The 15,529-nt window shown below is 35.5% G+C and overlaps 1 protein-coding gene across 4 annotated transcripts in view; it reads left to right on the top strand.

Moving 5' to 3' along the window:
* NOVA1 (NOVA alternative splicing regulator 1) overlaps positions 1-15,529 on the top strand; it is a 164,323-nt gene that overhangs the window by 145,983 nt on the left and 2,811 nt on the right. For all 4 annotated transcript variants that reach the window (XM_075425122.1, XM_075425120.1, XM_075425124.1 and 1 more), the window contains one exon: positions 15,271-15,529. This exon is cut by the window's right edge and continues 2,811 nt beyond it. In XM_075425122.1, the coding sequence (XP_075281237.1) occupies positions 15,271-15,529 (259 nt within the window). The remainder of the gene's footprint in view (positions 1-15,270) is intronic.

Raw genomic sequence — 15,529 nt, 5'->3', positions numbered from 1 at the left:
ATCAGTTGATTATCTAGACAAAATTATTAATATGTGCCAGTTATCTATTTTCAAGTATTGCCTGTGCCTAGCTTTTGTAATGCTTAATTAAGTCTTAAAAGTTGCTTATTTATTTTTCTTTGTTGCTTATTTATAGACAGCTTTCCTTAATGAAATTTGACTCCACAGATTCCCATTATATGAGAAATATAACCCTGAGTACAGATGTATGGAGACAATATGGTTTGCAAATATGTGGTTTAATAATAGGTATGTACGGTTTCCCCCACTGAGCTAAATTTGGTATGATCAAAAACCAGGATCTTCACCTTTAATGAGAAGAATGTTCAGTTGTCTCTTCTAATTGCAGCTTTTTTTGATAAGCTAGATTGACTTTCATAACTGGCCTGTGTTAGCACCTATCAATCTTTTTGTTTCTCTTTACTCAAGTAATTGCTAAGTTCTGTCATTGCCTCCACTTATTCCAGTGTTCTTTTTCTCTTTTTCTTCCAGCAGTAGTTGCTATTCCCTCATGGCTATCTTGGTTAAAAATGTAGAACTACAAGTTTATAAAAGGATAAATCAGAACATAGATATACATATAATTTAAATATATACATATAAATTGACCTGGGTGAATGTGAAGTTCTGAGCCAGTCACTTAACTTAGTTGTGGTTAATGATATATTTCCCAGGACCAGCAGCTTGATATACTGCCTTGTTCTGTTCTCTGATCCTTGTCAGAGATGTAATGTCAGGCTCTGAGAGGAAAGTTTTGAACTGGCATGTCATTGGCATGTCTAATTAGCATTAGATGGCTATGGAGTCCTGTAGTAGTGCTTAAGTTTGAAGACATCCACTCATTAGTGAAACTAAGTCCTTTTTCTAATATAAGTTAGTGGTAAATACTATTTTTTATGAACTAGAGAGATAAGGTTGTTTAAAGATTTTATCTTTAACTATCCTTTACTTCCTTTCTCATTTGAAAACAATTCTCAAATGACATCTATGAGATAGCCTCCCTGAGAATTTCATTGAGTAGTTCTTGCTATACAAAATTCTTTGTTAATAGTTAAGCAACAGTGAATACAGAAAGGATCAAGCCCCTGCTGCTGGTCATCCTTTGCAGCGCCAGGGGTGCAAAGTAACCATAGCCCTTGATGCCATTATTTTAGATAGTTCGTCCAGATGCATTTTGCATAAGCCAAATTTCTTGCTGGTTTTCACCATTCTTTCAGTGAAAAACACTGAAGCTATACAGAACAATCTGTAGGTCAGACCATGAATAAATATGCTCTTATTTTCAGAGCTGAGACATTAATGGGGTTACCACAGGGATTTTAATTCACAGATGTCTCCCCTTCTTTTGCTGAGAAGAATGGAGAACAGAATAATCACCCCAGGATTTTAATTACAAATAATGTAGACGCGGATGTTAGGGTTGATTATTATTTTATTTTATGCCCATGAAAACTCAAAAGGTGTTCATTTAGACACAGTACATTCCTCTTTTGTCATCTTTATTGGTTGCTGTTTGCCATGTTCATTACAGTTATAAATGGAGCGAGTAATTTATCATTCCACCATGTTTTCTTTATGCGTATTGGTTGATGATAAGCTTTATCCTTCATTTTACCTTTCAATTTTGTGATCTGAGAGTAAAGAGCATATGCAAAACTGGTGCCAGGTTAGGTCAAGATACACCATTAAAAATGCCCTCTTCTGTCTTTTCTTATGTGTGTAAAATATAGACTGAATATAGAAGATACCTCTCATTTATAAGATACATTGTCTAAATTACTTACTATTGTTAAGAGCAGAAATTTGATTTCAAAGAAAGGTTGGAGATCTTGAAATAATTTTGTAACAGAGTGGATTTCTTATTCCTTGAGCCTGTAAAGTGGAGAGCTTTCATTCGTTTTTGTGCATAAGCACACTCATGTCTGACACGATTGCAGCTGTGAGAATCTAAGAGATGACGGGCTTGGAGAGAAGGGATGGCTCCATTCATTGTGTCTGTATAAAATAGGCATATGTGCATGTCTTCCATGTGGACTGATTTGCTTTTGTTTTTCCTTATTGTTTTTAGAATCAGCTGAATTGCAAAGAAATTATTTAAAGAGGTACTGCTGAATAAGTAGCTTCTGTGCTCTTATGGAGCTGGTACTGTTGGCTAGATGCTAAATGTGATATGACTGTTTAGTCTTAAAAGTAACCAATATTATGGAGTCACGTATAGAGCTATATATGTACAGTACATAAATGTGTGTGTATATATAAAAATATGTATAATTGTAATATGTTTAAGTGGTTTGGGATTTTCTTCACGTTCTAAGCTTTTGCATCAAATCTTATGTCAGTGGGAATTGTAAGACGGGCTTTAGTTCTCTTGTTTTCTTTTTTTTTAAAAAAAAAACAATTGTGGGCCTAGCCAGAAGTTGTGAGTGTTTAAAATCTTCCTTCTTTTAAAAATGGTTTGGCTGTAACATCAGGAAAACTGATATTTACTAAATCAAGGAAAGAACTCATGAGAAAGTTTATATTTATGTGGCTCTTCAAGAAATCATTTTGTCATTACAGTTCAGTGCCTAGACCTGACAAGGTGACAAGGTACCTTCCACTCTTCTTTTTCATGTTAGAGTAGTTTACATAATGGACTTTGATGAGAAGGAGTAAGTTTTTGCACATAGTTATGTCCCTGATCACTGATTCACAAATTCTTTGTTACAAGATTATTAAGGAGGCATACAAGAAAAAGGACATGGGTGTTCCAGATTGGCAAAGAATATCATCACTAGGACTTTCTTAAATGAGTGCTTGAATTTAGTGGTTTTTTAATCCTCTAAATAAATGGTTTGGCTGTTGGGTTTGCTGAACATGCAAGCGTGGTTTTTGGATTAAGATGCCTAAATAAGCATCTAGAAGTCCAACTTTAAATATTCATTTTTAAAAATTATCGTTAATTTCCTGTTTCATAGAAAATAATATTTCTAGAGTCCTGAGAAGTCCTGGAAAGGAAAGTGCATTTTTTCCATTACTAGTTGTCTCCTGTCTGTAAATTCAGTTCTTTTGAGACAAATGTCCTGCTTAATTGAAAATCCACTTCTAGGTGTCAAAGACTATAGCAACAGTAGTTATCCATGCCAGTGAGCAACTTCATGTATTGAGAGATTAAGTCCTTCCACCGACCAGTGCTTGTCCACAGAAGTGTGGATTGTTTCTTGGGAGTCGTTGTGTCTAAATTTATATCTACCATATTATAGATATTCTCTATAATATCCTCTGTATGTAATGGTTAAAAAAATATTCATGTTATCTAAGTATAGTAAAGGAAAAGTGAACTTGGATAAATGCTGCATGACGTACAAGTGTAATTGAATATTTTTTTTTATTGTTCAGGGCAGAAATTTAAATGCTTGATAAATAATAGAAGTTTTAAGCACCAAAAATAGTATAACCCCCTCCTTTTTCTAAACAAGTAAGTCTAATCTGATGCCCACTAAATTACTGATGAGATTGAGGTGCATCAGTGGTACCAAACTCTTGTTTGGTATTTTAACAGCATTGACTGGCTGAGCCTTTACCTTTGCTACGTGCTTTTCCAGCAGTGGTGGGGTGGTGTATTGCAGCTGGAATATATTCACTTGTCTCTCTAACCTGTTTCCCACTATTTATCCTCCTACTCCTTCTCCATCCCTCCCATCTTGGGCTGTGTTTTTTGCCACAGAGAGTGTCTTCCTACTATACAGGATTCCATTTCAGAACTTTTAAGCAGTTACTATTGAAACAGCCTTACTATGTAAACTCATACAAGCGTCCTCTCACTCAAAGAAATAACTGTTGTGGTCAGTTAAAAGATGAATTGATGGAACTCTTCATTGTTAAGAAAAAATAATGAGTGTAGGATTTTTTAATTGTTATTAGAGAAAGAACTGATAAATGGCCGTATACTTATATACATATACCTACTGCTAAACCTTGGCAGTAGTATTTTGTCCCTGTATGTACAAAGTCCAAGCAAGGATCAGAAGAAACAACTGGTGCATGGTTCTAAAATCTTTTAGTATCTGTGATGAACTGAAGTGATTAAAATCTAAATGTTTACCATCAGCCCTCAGTCAACACCAAAGTGTGTGTTTAGTAGAATTTATGACCATATCTAACACAGAAAATGACAAAAAAATTGCTGCATTTCTACTTGACAACAGTTACTAAATGTTAAAGGGTGATTTATATTGCCGTAGTTCTTTTGAAATAGAAAGTTGATGTTTTTATGTTAATTTACATACCCTTCTGATCTTTACAGTATTTTTTCTATACTGTCTTTTATATTCTTGGGGGTCTGCCTTGTTTCTCAGTTCAGAATAACAAGGTGTTTCAGATTTTAGGTAAAAAGCTAGTTGCACTTTCTTTTACCTCCTTCTTTCAATCTCTATTATGTTTTCAGTCCCACAGCTTCTCGCTTAAAACTTCAAAACAGTTTTCAAATGATAAGAATATGGTAGCTGTAATAGCAAAATTGGTGGATATTTGTGAGTGTGGAAATCTACTGTGTATTTTAAGAAAGGGATTAACAACTGTCATATCTCCTGAGCACTTTACCCTCTTCCTTTGAAAAACACAAACCTTTTGATAGGTGTGAACATAAAGTTTCTATTGCTGATAATAAAATTTTTTTCTCTTTTGACCTCCCACAAAAAGATCTCAAGGAGCTTTGAGCAAGAAGGGAAGTGACTATTTTTAATGGTCCTTGCAAATCCTTCTTTTCCATACCATACACAGAATCACACAGAATGGTCGGGGTTGGAAGGGGCCTCTGTGGGTCATCTAGTCCAACCCACCTGCCGAAGCAGGGTCACCTACACCAGGCTGCACAGGACCTTGTCCAGGCGGGTCTTGAATATCTCCAGAGAAGGAGACTCCACAACCTCTCTGGGCAGCCTGTTCCAGTGCTCCGTCACCCTCAGAGGGAAGAAATTCTTCCTCATGTTCAGACGGAACTTCCTGTGCTTCAGTTTGTGCCCATTGCCCCTTGTCCTGCCTCAGGGCACCACTGAAAAGAGCTTGGCCCCATCCTCCTGACACCCACCCTTGAGATATTTGTAAGCATTTATTAGGTCCCCTCGCAGCCTTCTCTTCTTCAGGCTGAACAAGCCCAGCTCCCTCAGCCTCTCCTCGTAGGAGAGATGCTCCAGTCCCCTCACCATCCTCGTAGCCCTCCACTGGACTCTCTTCAGTAGCTCCTCATCTTTCTTGAACTGGGGAGCCCAGAAATGGGCAGAGTACTCCAGATGGGTCCTCACTAGGGCAGTGTAGAGGGGAAGGAGAACCTCCCTCGACCTGCTGGCCACAATCCTCTTGATTCACCCCAGGATCCCATCGGCCTTCTTGGTAACCAGGGCACACTGCTGGCTCCTGGTTAACCTGTCGTCCACCAGGACACCCAGGTCCCTCTCCGCAGAGCTGCTCTCCAACAGGTCCGCCCCAAGCCTGTAGTGATGCATGGGATTGTTCCTCCCCAGGTGCAGGACCCTGCATTTGCCCTTGTTGAACCTCATCAGGTTCCTCTCTGCCCAGCCATAGAATAGAAATGTTTCTGTTGGCTCACCTGGTTTCCACAGCTTTGAAAAGAAAGGCCTCCTGCAAATGGCATAGGGTTGAGAACATAAATTTTGTTCTGAATTGTGAAAGGAATGCTTAATAAACGTTCTACATATCTTGCATAAATCAACTGTGACAAAGATAATCTGAAAACAAATTAGAAGTGCTATGTCCTTTTGTCCTATCAGTCCTATAGATAGATAGATTCATTTTCAAATGTAGTTTTCAGAGGTTCATTTTGAACATTCTTACCTGGAATGCTGAAATGTGATTTTGACCTGAAATTTGGATTTCAGTCCTAAATTAATTTGGATGAAGTTTAGTAGTCTGTTAAAATAATGTTGTAATCTGGCCAGCGATGACAGAGGATGAATATCTCAATGTATTTCTAATATCCTGTTTTAAGCTTTTGCATGCTTCCATGTTCTAATCAGCTTCAGTGAAAAGTGTCATTGACACAGTAACGGCAAGTCCCTTTGCACGTTTCTATTGGCTGTCTTTTCCCCTGAATTTAATTTGACATAACTATACCATATAATTTCTGCATTGATTTGTTTTAGAAGCACATCATTGTGTATTTTTAGCCATATTTATCAAAGTTTATGCTGAAATTTTGACACTGTTGAGTAGCTGTGAGGTTCTGTAATGTTAACATTGCATATTGATCTTGAAAATTTCTACTCCAGTCAAAGGCATATTTAAGAAAACTCTTAGGCATCTCTTGGACTTTCTGGTCCACAGTCATAAGAAAAAAATTGTAAGCCTCAGCCTCCTTGAAGACAATGAAAAAAAGGTTCCTAAGTGTCTGTGCTTATAGGCCATCCAAGATTTGCTGAACATCTTACCAGATCTCCTGTGTGTTTCAGCCATAGGATTTCTCTCAGTAATTGCTTTCATCAAGTGTAAGATTTCTAGTTAAAATACAGCATATCATTCAGAACAAGTTTATGGCTGATCTACTGGTGAGTACATGTAAAGCTTATGGATGCAGCGTTTTAAGGATTCTCCTGAGAACTGCAGGTGTCCTAGTCATTTATGTACTTACCTTCTTGTGCCTGAAGATTTTTCAGGAAAGCAACCAGTGCAGTGCTTCTTTGGACAACGAGTTAATAGCCATGAGGAGCCAAAGTAACATCTGTATTTTTTATGACTGGGAAAGCGTAATAAAAGGGATACGCTACCTTTGCCCCAATTTCTGTCAGGAAGATCCATTCACTTTGGAATCTGGAGTGGGTTTTATAAGTTAGATACTGCCTAATGCAAAACAGTGGGAATCTTCTTGATACCCTAAGTGAGGTGTATTTGTTTTTAAAACAATGTACATTATCTCCTTTTTTTGTAGATTGTTTTGTATTGAGAAATGTCTTTTCAGCAGTTCAATAATGAAATTGCATTATAATTGTATGGTGTCTTTCAGTCAGAAGCATTCCAAATTACTATACTCATTAGTACTGTAAATTTTCATGCTTTTGTGAAACCCGTCCTTGACTCTGTGGAATGTTGGCAGGTATTCATAGAACATCATGCAAAAAATTAGATAGGGAAAAAAAAAAAGGGAGGTTTTAGGTAGGGGGAAGGGGAACTATTGTGACTTTAGCTAGAGAATAGATTTAACATTCTACTGTCATGGAAAGTGTCATTCAGACTTTACTGGCCGGAGCAGTTAGTATTCTTGCTTTCTGTCTTAAAAGTTGTTTCATCTGAACAATGGTGCAGTCAATATAGATGTCTAATTTTCTATGTATACTACATACCCTGCAGTTGAGTGCAAATCTATGATTTTTTGCTCTTGTATAATTCAGTGTGTAACCAGCTCATTTTTCTTTTTTTAATTATAAAAAAGTGATAAGTATAAATGACGTGTCTCAAAATACATTATACTTCTCTACAAATGTAATTTGAAACTCATGAAACATTAATACATAAAATACGGAATGTTGCTTTTATGCTACATGGAAAAAAATTAGAAAAGTTAAGTTTCTTCTCTGTGTTATTAAAACTATGTATCATAGAGAATTCATGGAGGATTTGGGTTCTTCCATTCCCATACTTTTGAATCATATTTTCGTGTGGGATACTTATGAAACTACTCATTGACTTGTGTGCATATGTGTGTGTATTAATTTTTAATAATACTTAGTTCAGAACTAGATAGTTTTCTAAAATCAACCACCTGTATAACCAGCATTTTTTTAATGATTATTCTCTCTCTATACACCACTTGCACGTGCACACATTTAGTAGAAACTGCTTTTGAGAGAAGAAGCCTTTTCTGTTTATGTGTTAGAGCCTACACTCTCACTGGTGACAGAATGGCGACTAAAGTAGAGACCAGAGAATTTTTTCCTTTGTTTGTTTAAATGTGATCTGCTAATTCCTTGCTGTGCGGAGTTTGCATTCGAAATTACGTGTTTAGTTAAAAGCATGGAAGAAAAATCTTAATGTTCATACTTTAAAGTGGGCAGATGCGTAATTAGGTAGTAACTAGAAGTGGGAGGTACTTTTTTCTGTCCCCCAAAGAGTCAAGGTTTAATACAAAATACTAATTGAAAAACGGTTTAGATTTAAGCCAAAGCAACAATCAGTGAAAAAAAAAACCCTTACATATACTTTCCTCAAGTAAGTCTTTCTCCGACTTGTTTACAAGTTTCTAAGCCTTGTGATTTTAGATGTAAATCATTCTCAAGCATTTAAGATGATGTTAGATTTCTATTGCATGATAGTCTTTAGGACTAAAATGAAATAATGCCCTTGAGAAATGCATTTTCAGGTGAAAGAAGGTCTGAGAACTGGAACAAAATAAACACTTTTGATAAACAATAGAGTGGGAATCAGCCCAAACTTTTGTTGCAATGTACTGGCAGACACAAGTAAGTGTTTTAGAATATCTGTTTGCTCTGTCATTTTAATTTATTATATTTGTAAAGTTCTAGTATAGTTCTAAGTTTAGAAAGACCTCTTACTTGCAGTATTATTTTTTTCAATAGATGAATTTAGCTTTGAATTGTCTTGAAAGAAACAGTAGTTAAGAGGGCAGAAATACCACAAAGTAGCATCACAGAGAAAGAGCAAAATTACATTAAACTTGCAATAGTTACAGGTAAAATATATGAAGAAAATACTACAAGTATATGTGCTACTTGTGCTGAGAAGATCATCTCACAAACCAGTATGTTGAGGAACAAAGTAGCAGCTAATCTCTTCCTGTAATCCAGTTGCCCTTGTTCACGGAAGATTTTGGTTCTAGATATCCGTTTATAGAAAGAGAAAATTTGAACTGGAATGGTATTTACAGAATTTAAACATAATCAAGTAAGATGAAGACTAATTTATGATCTAGGTTTATTTACATTATGATCTAGCTGTATTTACAAAGAACTGCTTCTCTTTTTATAGATATTTGCTTATTTTTGTAAAGAAATATCAAACAGACCATTAGAAAGATGCCTATTCCTTCTAAGTATTTTCTCTAAAAACAAAATGTACACTCTTGGACTGAGCATCCAGGAATTTGTTCAGTGCATGACCCCTCTGAAAAAGTAAGTTCATATTTAACCATATGTACATATGGAACCCAATCCAGAACTATTGAAATGACTGAGAGAAATTCCTGCTGTTGGAGGGTGAACCCGAGTCTGACGTGAGCAAGCACCTGTCCAGACCAGCCTAATATTTCTGCCTGCTGTACACATCGGATGACTCATGACCCTTTGGTAGCTTGTTCTGCCTTGAAATTGTGGTTGGCGTTGGTTATGTAGCCAGGGACTTTCCAAGAGTTGCCTGATACAAGAGGGTGGCTGTAAATTCTAAGTGCATGTAGGCATCATCTTGCCTGTAAAGTGCTTAGTTGTCTTTCTGCTTGATTCCAGTAGACTTCTATCACATCTTTTGCTGATCCTGGTTTTTCTCCCAGACTTTCATCGTACTGCCACTGCAGGTTAAGGGTGGATGGTATGGAGCTACTCACATCAATACAAGCCTACTGTAGCAGTTTGTTCAGGCTGCCACACAGAGGAGTAATAGATGGCTCTTGCTCTTCGTTGACTGCTCTCTACAGTAACTCATGCTTTCAAAATACCCTCTCATCAACTCCAAGCCCACAGTCAAACGAGCAGCTAAAATAGCATGAAATTTTCCTAGATATAGAATCCAGATGGATTTTTATAGAGTTTAAAGTAGTTGATGAGCAATGAAAACAGAAAAAGAGATAAAATGGAAGATAGTAATTTAAATACAATTTTAAGGGAATACAATGATTTGCTTTAGAGAGGGTAAAATGTAGAATGGTGCCAGATTAGGATGAATTTGTTAGATTAGATGGAACCTTTTTTATAAAGATATTTCTCTGTTAAGAGGAGATAAAATAACATTCCACAAGTAGTTGAAAGATTTAGTAGAAGGAAAAAAGAACAACTATTACAGAAGATTCATGGCATGAGTTATAATTAAACTTGTGAAAATGAAAGAGGAATAAGGAGAGCTGAATAACATATAAGAAAGCTCCTTGGTTCATTAATATCTGTGCAGTCTCTTCAGAAACAATTGCATAAAGTGGAATAAGCAGAGGATGATGCAATTAAATGCTTCTACTGTCAAATTGTTGGGTTTGTTTTATCCAAGTTTTGATGCTATTTTGTATAATCGGTGAGACTTTTTCTTTTCTTGTGTAATTTAGTGCATTCATGTGTCATGCCACTATGTGGAGCTTTAAACTTAAAGCCATTTTTTTGGCATCCTTACATACAGTTACTCTAATTGGCATAATAGCCACATCAATTGCTAATTCTTGCTATCTAGCCAGTCAGCAAGCATTTCATCCTCCCACTGCATTTGCCAGGTAAATACTTTGTATTAGCTGGGTGGCACATAAGATGCTACTTTGTGATTGCTGTCCCCCGCACCTCCAAAGTCTGTGAGAAGTAAGGATATAACCAGAGCACATGCCATCAGATAGAAGGAGGGCAAGGAAATAAGGTAATAGAAAAGTGAAAGGGTCGGGAACCTTGCTGTAGGTAGTTGGAGGTGTTTACATGAGAGGAGTGGGAATGAGGATTGGGGAGACAGGACATGAGGTGTTAGTGTGGATAGCAGTGCAGGTCTGGTCATAATTCAGCTTCCCATGAAGGTGTTTCGTGTGTGTTGATATACGCCCATAGCTGCTCAGTGCAGATTATCTCCTTGCAGCATAAGGGAGGTGATGAGAAGTGGCATAGCATAATCACTGAAGATCTGGCGTTCCACAGGAGATGCTGATCAGCGCACAGAACTTTCAGGACTTTCAGTTTGGTAGACCAGTGGACTTTTAGGTGTCACTGACGTGATAGGGGAGTGCAGCATGGGGTTATGCAAGTAGGTTGTCAATAGAGGGAAAAGGATGAGGAAATTAGTTGGTACAAAGTTTAGGAGTCTAGGATTTTGCAGCGTGCAGGGGTGAATATGAGCCACTAATGCTAAGTTAAAGCAATTTGAATTGTGTCCTCTGGACATAATGGCTGAGATCCCTGAAGTACTGAGCATCCTGTTCTGAAGTGCAGAGTTTCATCAAAGCTCTGCTGACTTCTTTGGGAACTGAGGGCAGCAAAATGCTTCTTAAGCACCCCAGTTTATTGGACTGTTGTACCTTTGTCAAAGCTTTTAAAGACATGATAATATATTAGTGAAAACATACAGTGAAATTACTTTGTTATTTTATTTTTGTTATTGTTTGATTCCTTTTCAGTGGAGAAGTATTATACTTGCTGAGACTGATTTTTAACTTGCTTACACTAACACAAATCGAATGAGAGTTATGCCTGTGGAAGTAATTAATTTTCTCTGTGAGTAAGCAAATGTCATAATTGCAATCCTTATTTTTTATAAAATCTATCTGGCATGAAATAAAGGTTGAGTTCCTTTGTTATTTTTTCTTCCTGTAGCATTTGAAAAAAAATTAAATTGCTTATGTATTTTAAGCTTGTGTTCATAATTGCTTCAGATACTCTCCTTTTTGCAGCAGAAGTTTCAATATAGCCAGCAGCATACACACGAACCTGGAAACCTAACCTTCCTGCATAGTCAAATACCTTTACTGGATAGCTCAGAGCCCTTATTTTGGGTAGTAGTTAGATTTCTCACTTCTGCATCCAAATCACTTTCTGAACTTCTTGTCTGAAAAAGAGCACTGTCTGATTTCCCTGACAGACAGGGAGTTAAGTACTTAAAAAAATAGTGGTGGTGCGGGTAACATAACCAAATAGCTAATCTTTGCTTTTTCAATTTCTGTTTGTATAACTGGAATTGAGACCAGGAATTTTGTTGTATCATTTTATACCTTAACTTAGTAATCTAATGGATTTTAGGCTTAAACAGAAAAAAAAATAAATATATCAATATAGAGGCATTATTTAATCTGTATTGGCACCTAGAGGGCTGTGGCCTAGTATGTAATAGAGTGTATTAGTATACAACACAACCAGTGTTTGCTGTAAAGAGTTGATATTCCAGTATATATACCAGGGAAAATAAAGTGAATGCTGGAAACTGGTGGAGAATTACAAATTGGAAGCAAAATTAGGATGACCTAAATAAAAAAAAATCCTAAATATGGTTTTTGTTTTAGTTATCTCCTTTTTTAAATGACATTTTCAATCATCTGTCACAAATACAGGAACGTTACAATTTAATATCTAAAAATAATGAAAACGTTGCCATTCATTTCAGGAAGAGCAGGATTTTACTCCTGTTTTAAGCAAAACACATACAGTTGTATTTCTGTTCTGTTAAAACTGAGTTTTGATAGGAATATAATGTTTTCTGTGACATCTTAGTATAAAACAGATGGTGCATATTGTCTATTTTTTTAATACATGTATTTTTTTAGAACATGTCCTATATGTTAATAGATGAAATATTCACCCTGGCAGGTGTTTTATTTGAAAGGATATTAGTAGAGTATTCCTATACTGAAACAGTTTAATCATCAATTAAAACACACAATCTGATGTTTCTAAAATAGAGGTTTCGAAAAGGATATTTTTATTATCTCAGAAGTAGACAAACATATAACACATTAATCCAGCAAATCCAAGATTTATTTAAAAAAAAAAAGAATCATAATTTGTAGGTTGTTTTTACGGCCAAGTACAGAAACGTTTCTGGACAAGGTGGGAGCGGATGAATATGGGGGAGGAGATCATTCTTTAGGTTTCCTCTGACTAGACAGATAATTTTGTTGAACAACAAGAGCTGTTAGTGGTGAACAAAATGAAGTTTTGTGATGTCAAATGAGAAAAGTGCTAGTTTCTTAGTGAGAAAATATTTCTTATTGCATACAGAACATTTCTTTCTTAATTCTGTGGCTGCATTAAACCATTATTTTATTTTACTACACCAATCCTTTAGAGTAATCCTGGCCATATTACAGATTTTCATGTGTTGCATGTGTAGCTATGATATTACATGTTCTACAGTGTTACCCTAAAATACTTATTCTAGTTACTTCTGCAATCACATGTATGGTTATGAGAGTGTATTTTCATACCTTCTTAGGTTCTTCTCTTAAACTTGCATAAGCACTTATGCCTAACTTGGTCAAAACTGCGCACATTAATTATGAAACCAAGCAGGATCTGGCAAATCACAGTTGTCAAAATCTCACAAAGAAGCTAGTAGTATGTCTTAAATCAGTGGAGTCACGTAAATGTTTTCTATAGCACATGGCACAAAACCATAATGAAAGCTGTGCCATGCAATAAAAGATTTGCAGTTTCATTGAGTGACGCTGTTTTTATACAACTTCACATTTTTGGGGCATTAATTAAAAAAAAACCACAAAACAAAACAAAAAACCCCCAGCAAACCAAACCAAACAAAAAAATACCTCCGCTTAAATATATGTATTTAACAAAAACCTGAACATTGCTTATATTTAATAAGTAGTTAATACATTTTGTATCTAGATCCCAAATAGCAAATCTAATGTAAGACTGGTTTCCTTCTTTTTCTAATAGGAAAACTAAAAAAGGGCACCTCAGAATTGCCAGATACTTTGAACTACATTTTAAAATGACCGTGAGGTGTCCTAACTTAAAAACGAGTGTGTCTATAAATAGATGTAAGAAAGATTTCACTGTGTGTATATATACAGAACTATGTATGTAAATATATACACATATTTAGATTTGTTGTTTTGTAGGATTAATTAGTATATGGGTGGGCTAAATATTTTTTCAATACCATACTTTTATGTTACCTTTAATGTAAGTCAGCACCTAATAATTTTTTATTTATTCCATAGAGCATCTTTTGTTTTGATGTTAGTGAACGTGAATGAAATTCTAAAGCAATGAAAAATTCTATATATGCTGTAAAACAATTCAATGCAAAATACAATATCTTATGTTACGATTTTTAATGTACATACTGTATAAATGGAAAACATAAATGCTTCTCAACTTTATAGTATGCTGGATTTTCAAAGATTGATTTTGATGCTGTCATAACAACTGGAAATATCTAAAATGGGTAAGGCTAGAAAGAGCTTATTTATAGGGCATGAATTTTTATTCATGATTAGCTTGACTTTATAATGAGGCAGTAAAATGAGAATGTTGCTAATAAAATTTGAATTGTATTTTGTATTGACTTGTTGCTGAGATTTTAGATAGCAATTTGGTGAAAGGATTAACACATTGAAAAGTGTTACCCCTACATATATGCTTCACAAAACCTGGATGAATGGATATCAGTAAGCTACTAAAAATTTATTTTTATAAGGTAAAACATCATATTAATTCAATATCATTAAAGCTGAGACACATTTTTAAAATGTATAATGAAAACAAAAGCTATAAAAAACGTAGAAATATTGAATTTTTATCTTGGGTGTCATTCTTCACTAGTAGCACTAAGTCAATAAGGAATAAATGAGTTTGAAACTTGCTTACACAGGTGGAAAGGTAGAATTTATAGGCAAATACCCTTAATTTGAAGACATTTTTATAAACTTTTAAAGATGTTTAAATGCCATGTTTTATTCTTTCAAAATCTTCAGCATTTAGATACTCTCTCCTGCTACACTTCATTTCCATAGGCTAAATAATACTGCAGTGTAACACATAATGAATTTCTGTATACTGATGTGGATGACAGGTTGAACAATCAAGATCATGTCCTGTTCAAGACCAGCTATTTTATCTGTCCATGCTATACAATATTTTCTTTAGCTAAGTGTTTTTTTTTTTAATTAATGTTACTATAGATGTTGTAAGGGAAATTAAAGAATTTCAGATGCATTTTGTCTTAAGAAGTTTGTTTGCTACGGTGGCCCAGACAGAGAAGAATCAGATGAAAACACTCCCTTTGGTACAATCTAAGACAATCTTTCCGTACGATCATAATACCTGCATTTGCTTAATCTATTGGTCTGAAATGTACTATGCTGAAAGAAGTATATACTGTGGGAGAATGATAAATAAGTTTTTCCTGTTATTTTATCTTTAATTCTCTGTATTGTACATTTGAAACAGATGCAGAGCATTAAGAAGTGTGATGAGCTGTATTTCTTTTTAATATCTTTTTTTAATCTTTTCTTTTAAAAACATGGTAACTAACTTACTTCATTCTTTTCCTTCCTTTTATAGGGTAGCAAAATATTATAGTGTTTATGCACAAAGCAGAAGTATTATTTATATATATTTTTTTTAATTACAGGTAAAGATTATAGTTCCCAACAGCACAGCAGGTCTGATAATAGGGAAGGGAGGTGCTACAGTGAAGGCTATAATGGAGCAGTCAGGGGCTTGGGTGCAGCTTTCCCAGAAACCTGATGGGATCAACTTGCAAGAGAGGGTTGTCACTGTGAGTGGAGAACCTGAACAAAACCGAAAAGCTGTTGAACTTATCATCCAGAAGATACAAGAGGATCCACAGAGTGGCAGCTGTCTCAATATCAGTTATGCCAATGTCACAG

Source organism: Opisthocomus hoazin, chromosome 7 (assembly GCF_030867145.1).
Source record: "Opisthocomus hoazin isolate bOpiHoa1 chromosome 7, bOpiHoa1.hap1, whole genome shotgun sequence".
Lineage (NCBI taxonomy): Eukaryota > Metazoa > Chordata > Aves > Opisthocomiformes > Opisthocomidae > Opisthocomus > Opisthocomus hoazin.
Note: the sequence above shows the minus strand (reverse complement) of the source record. Positions and strands in the feature narration are given on the sequence as shown.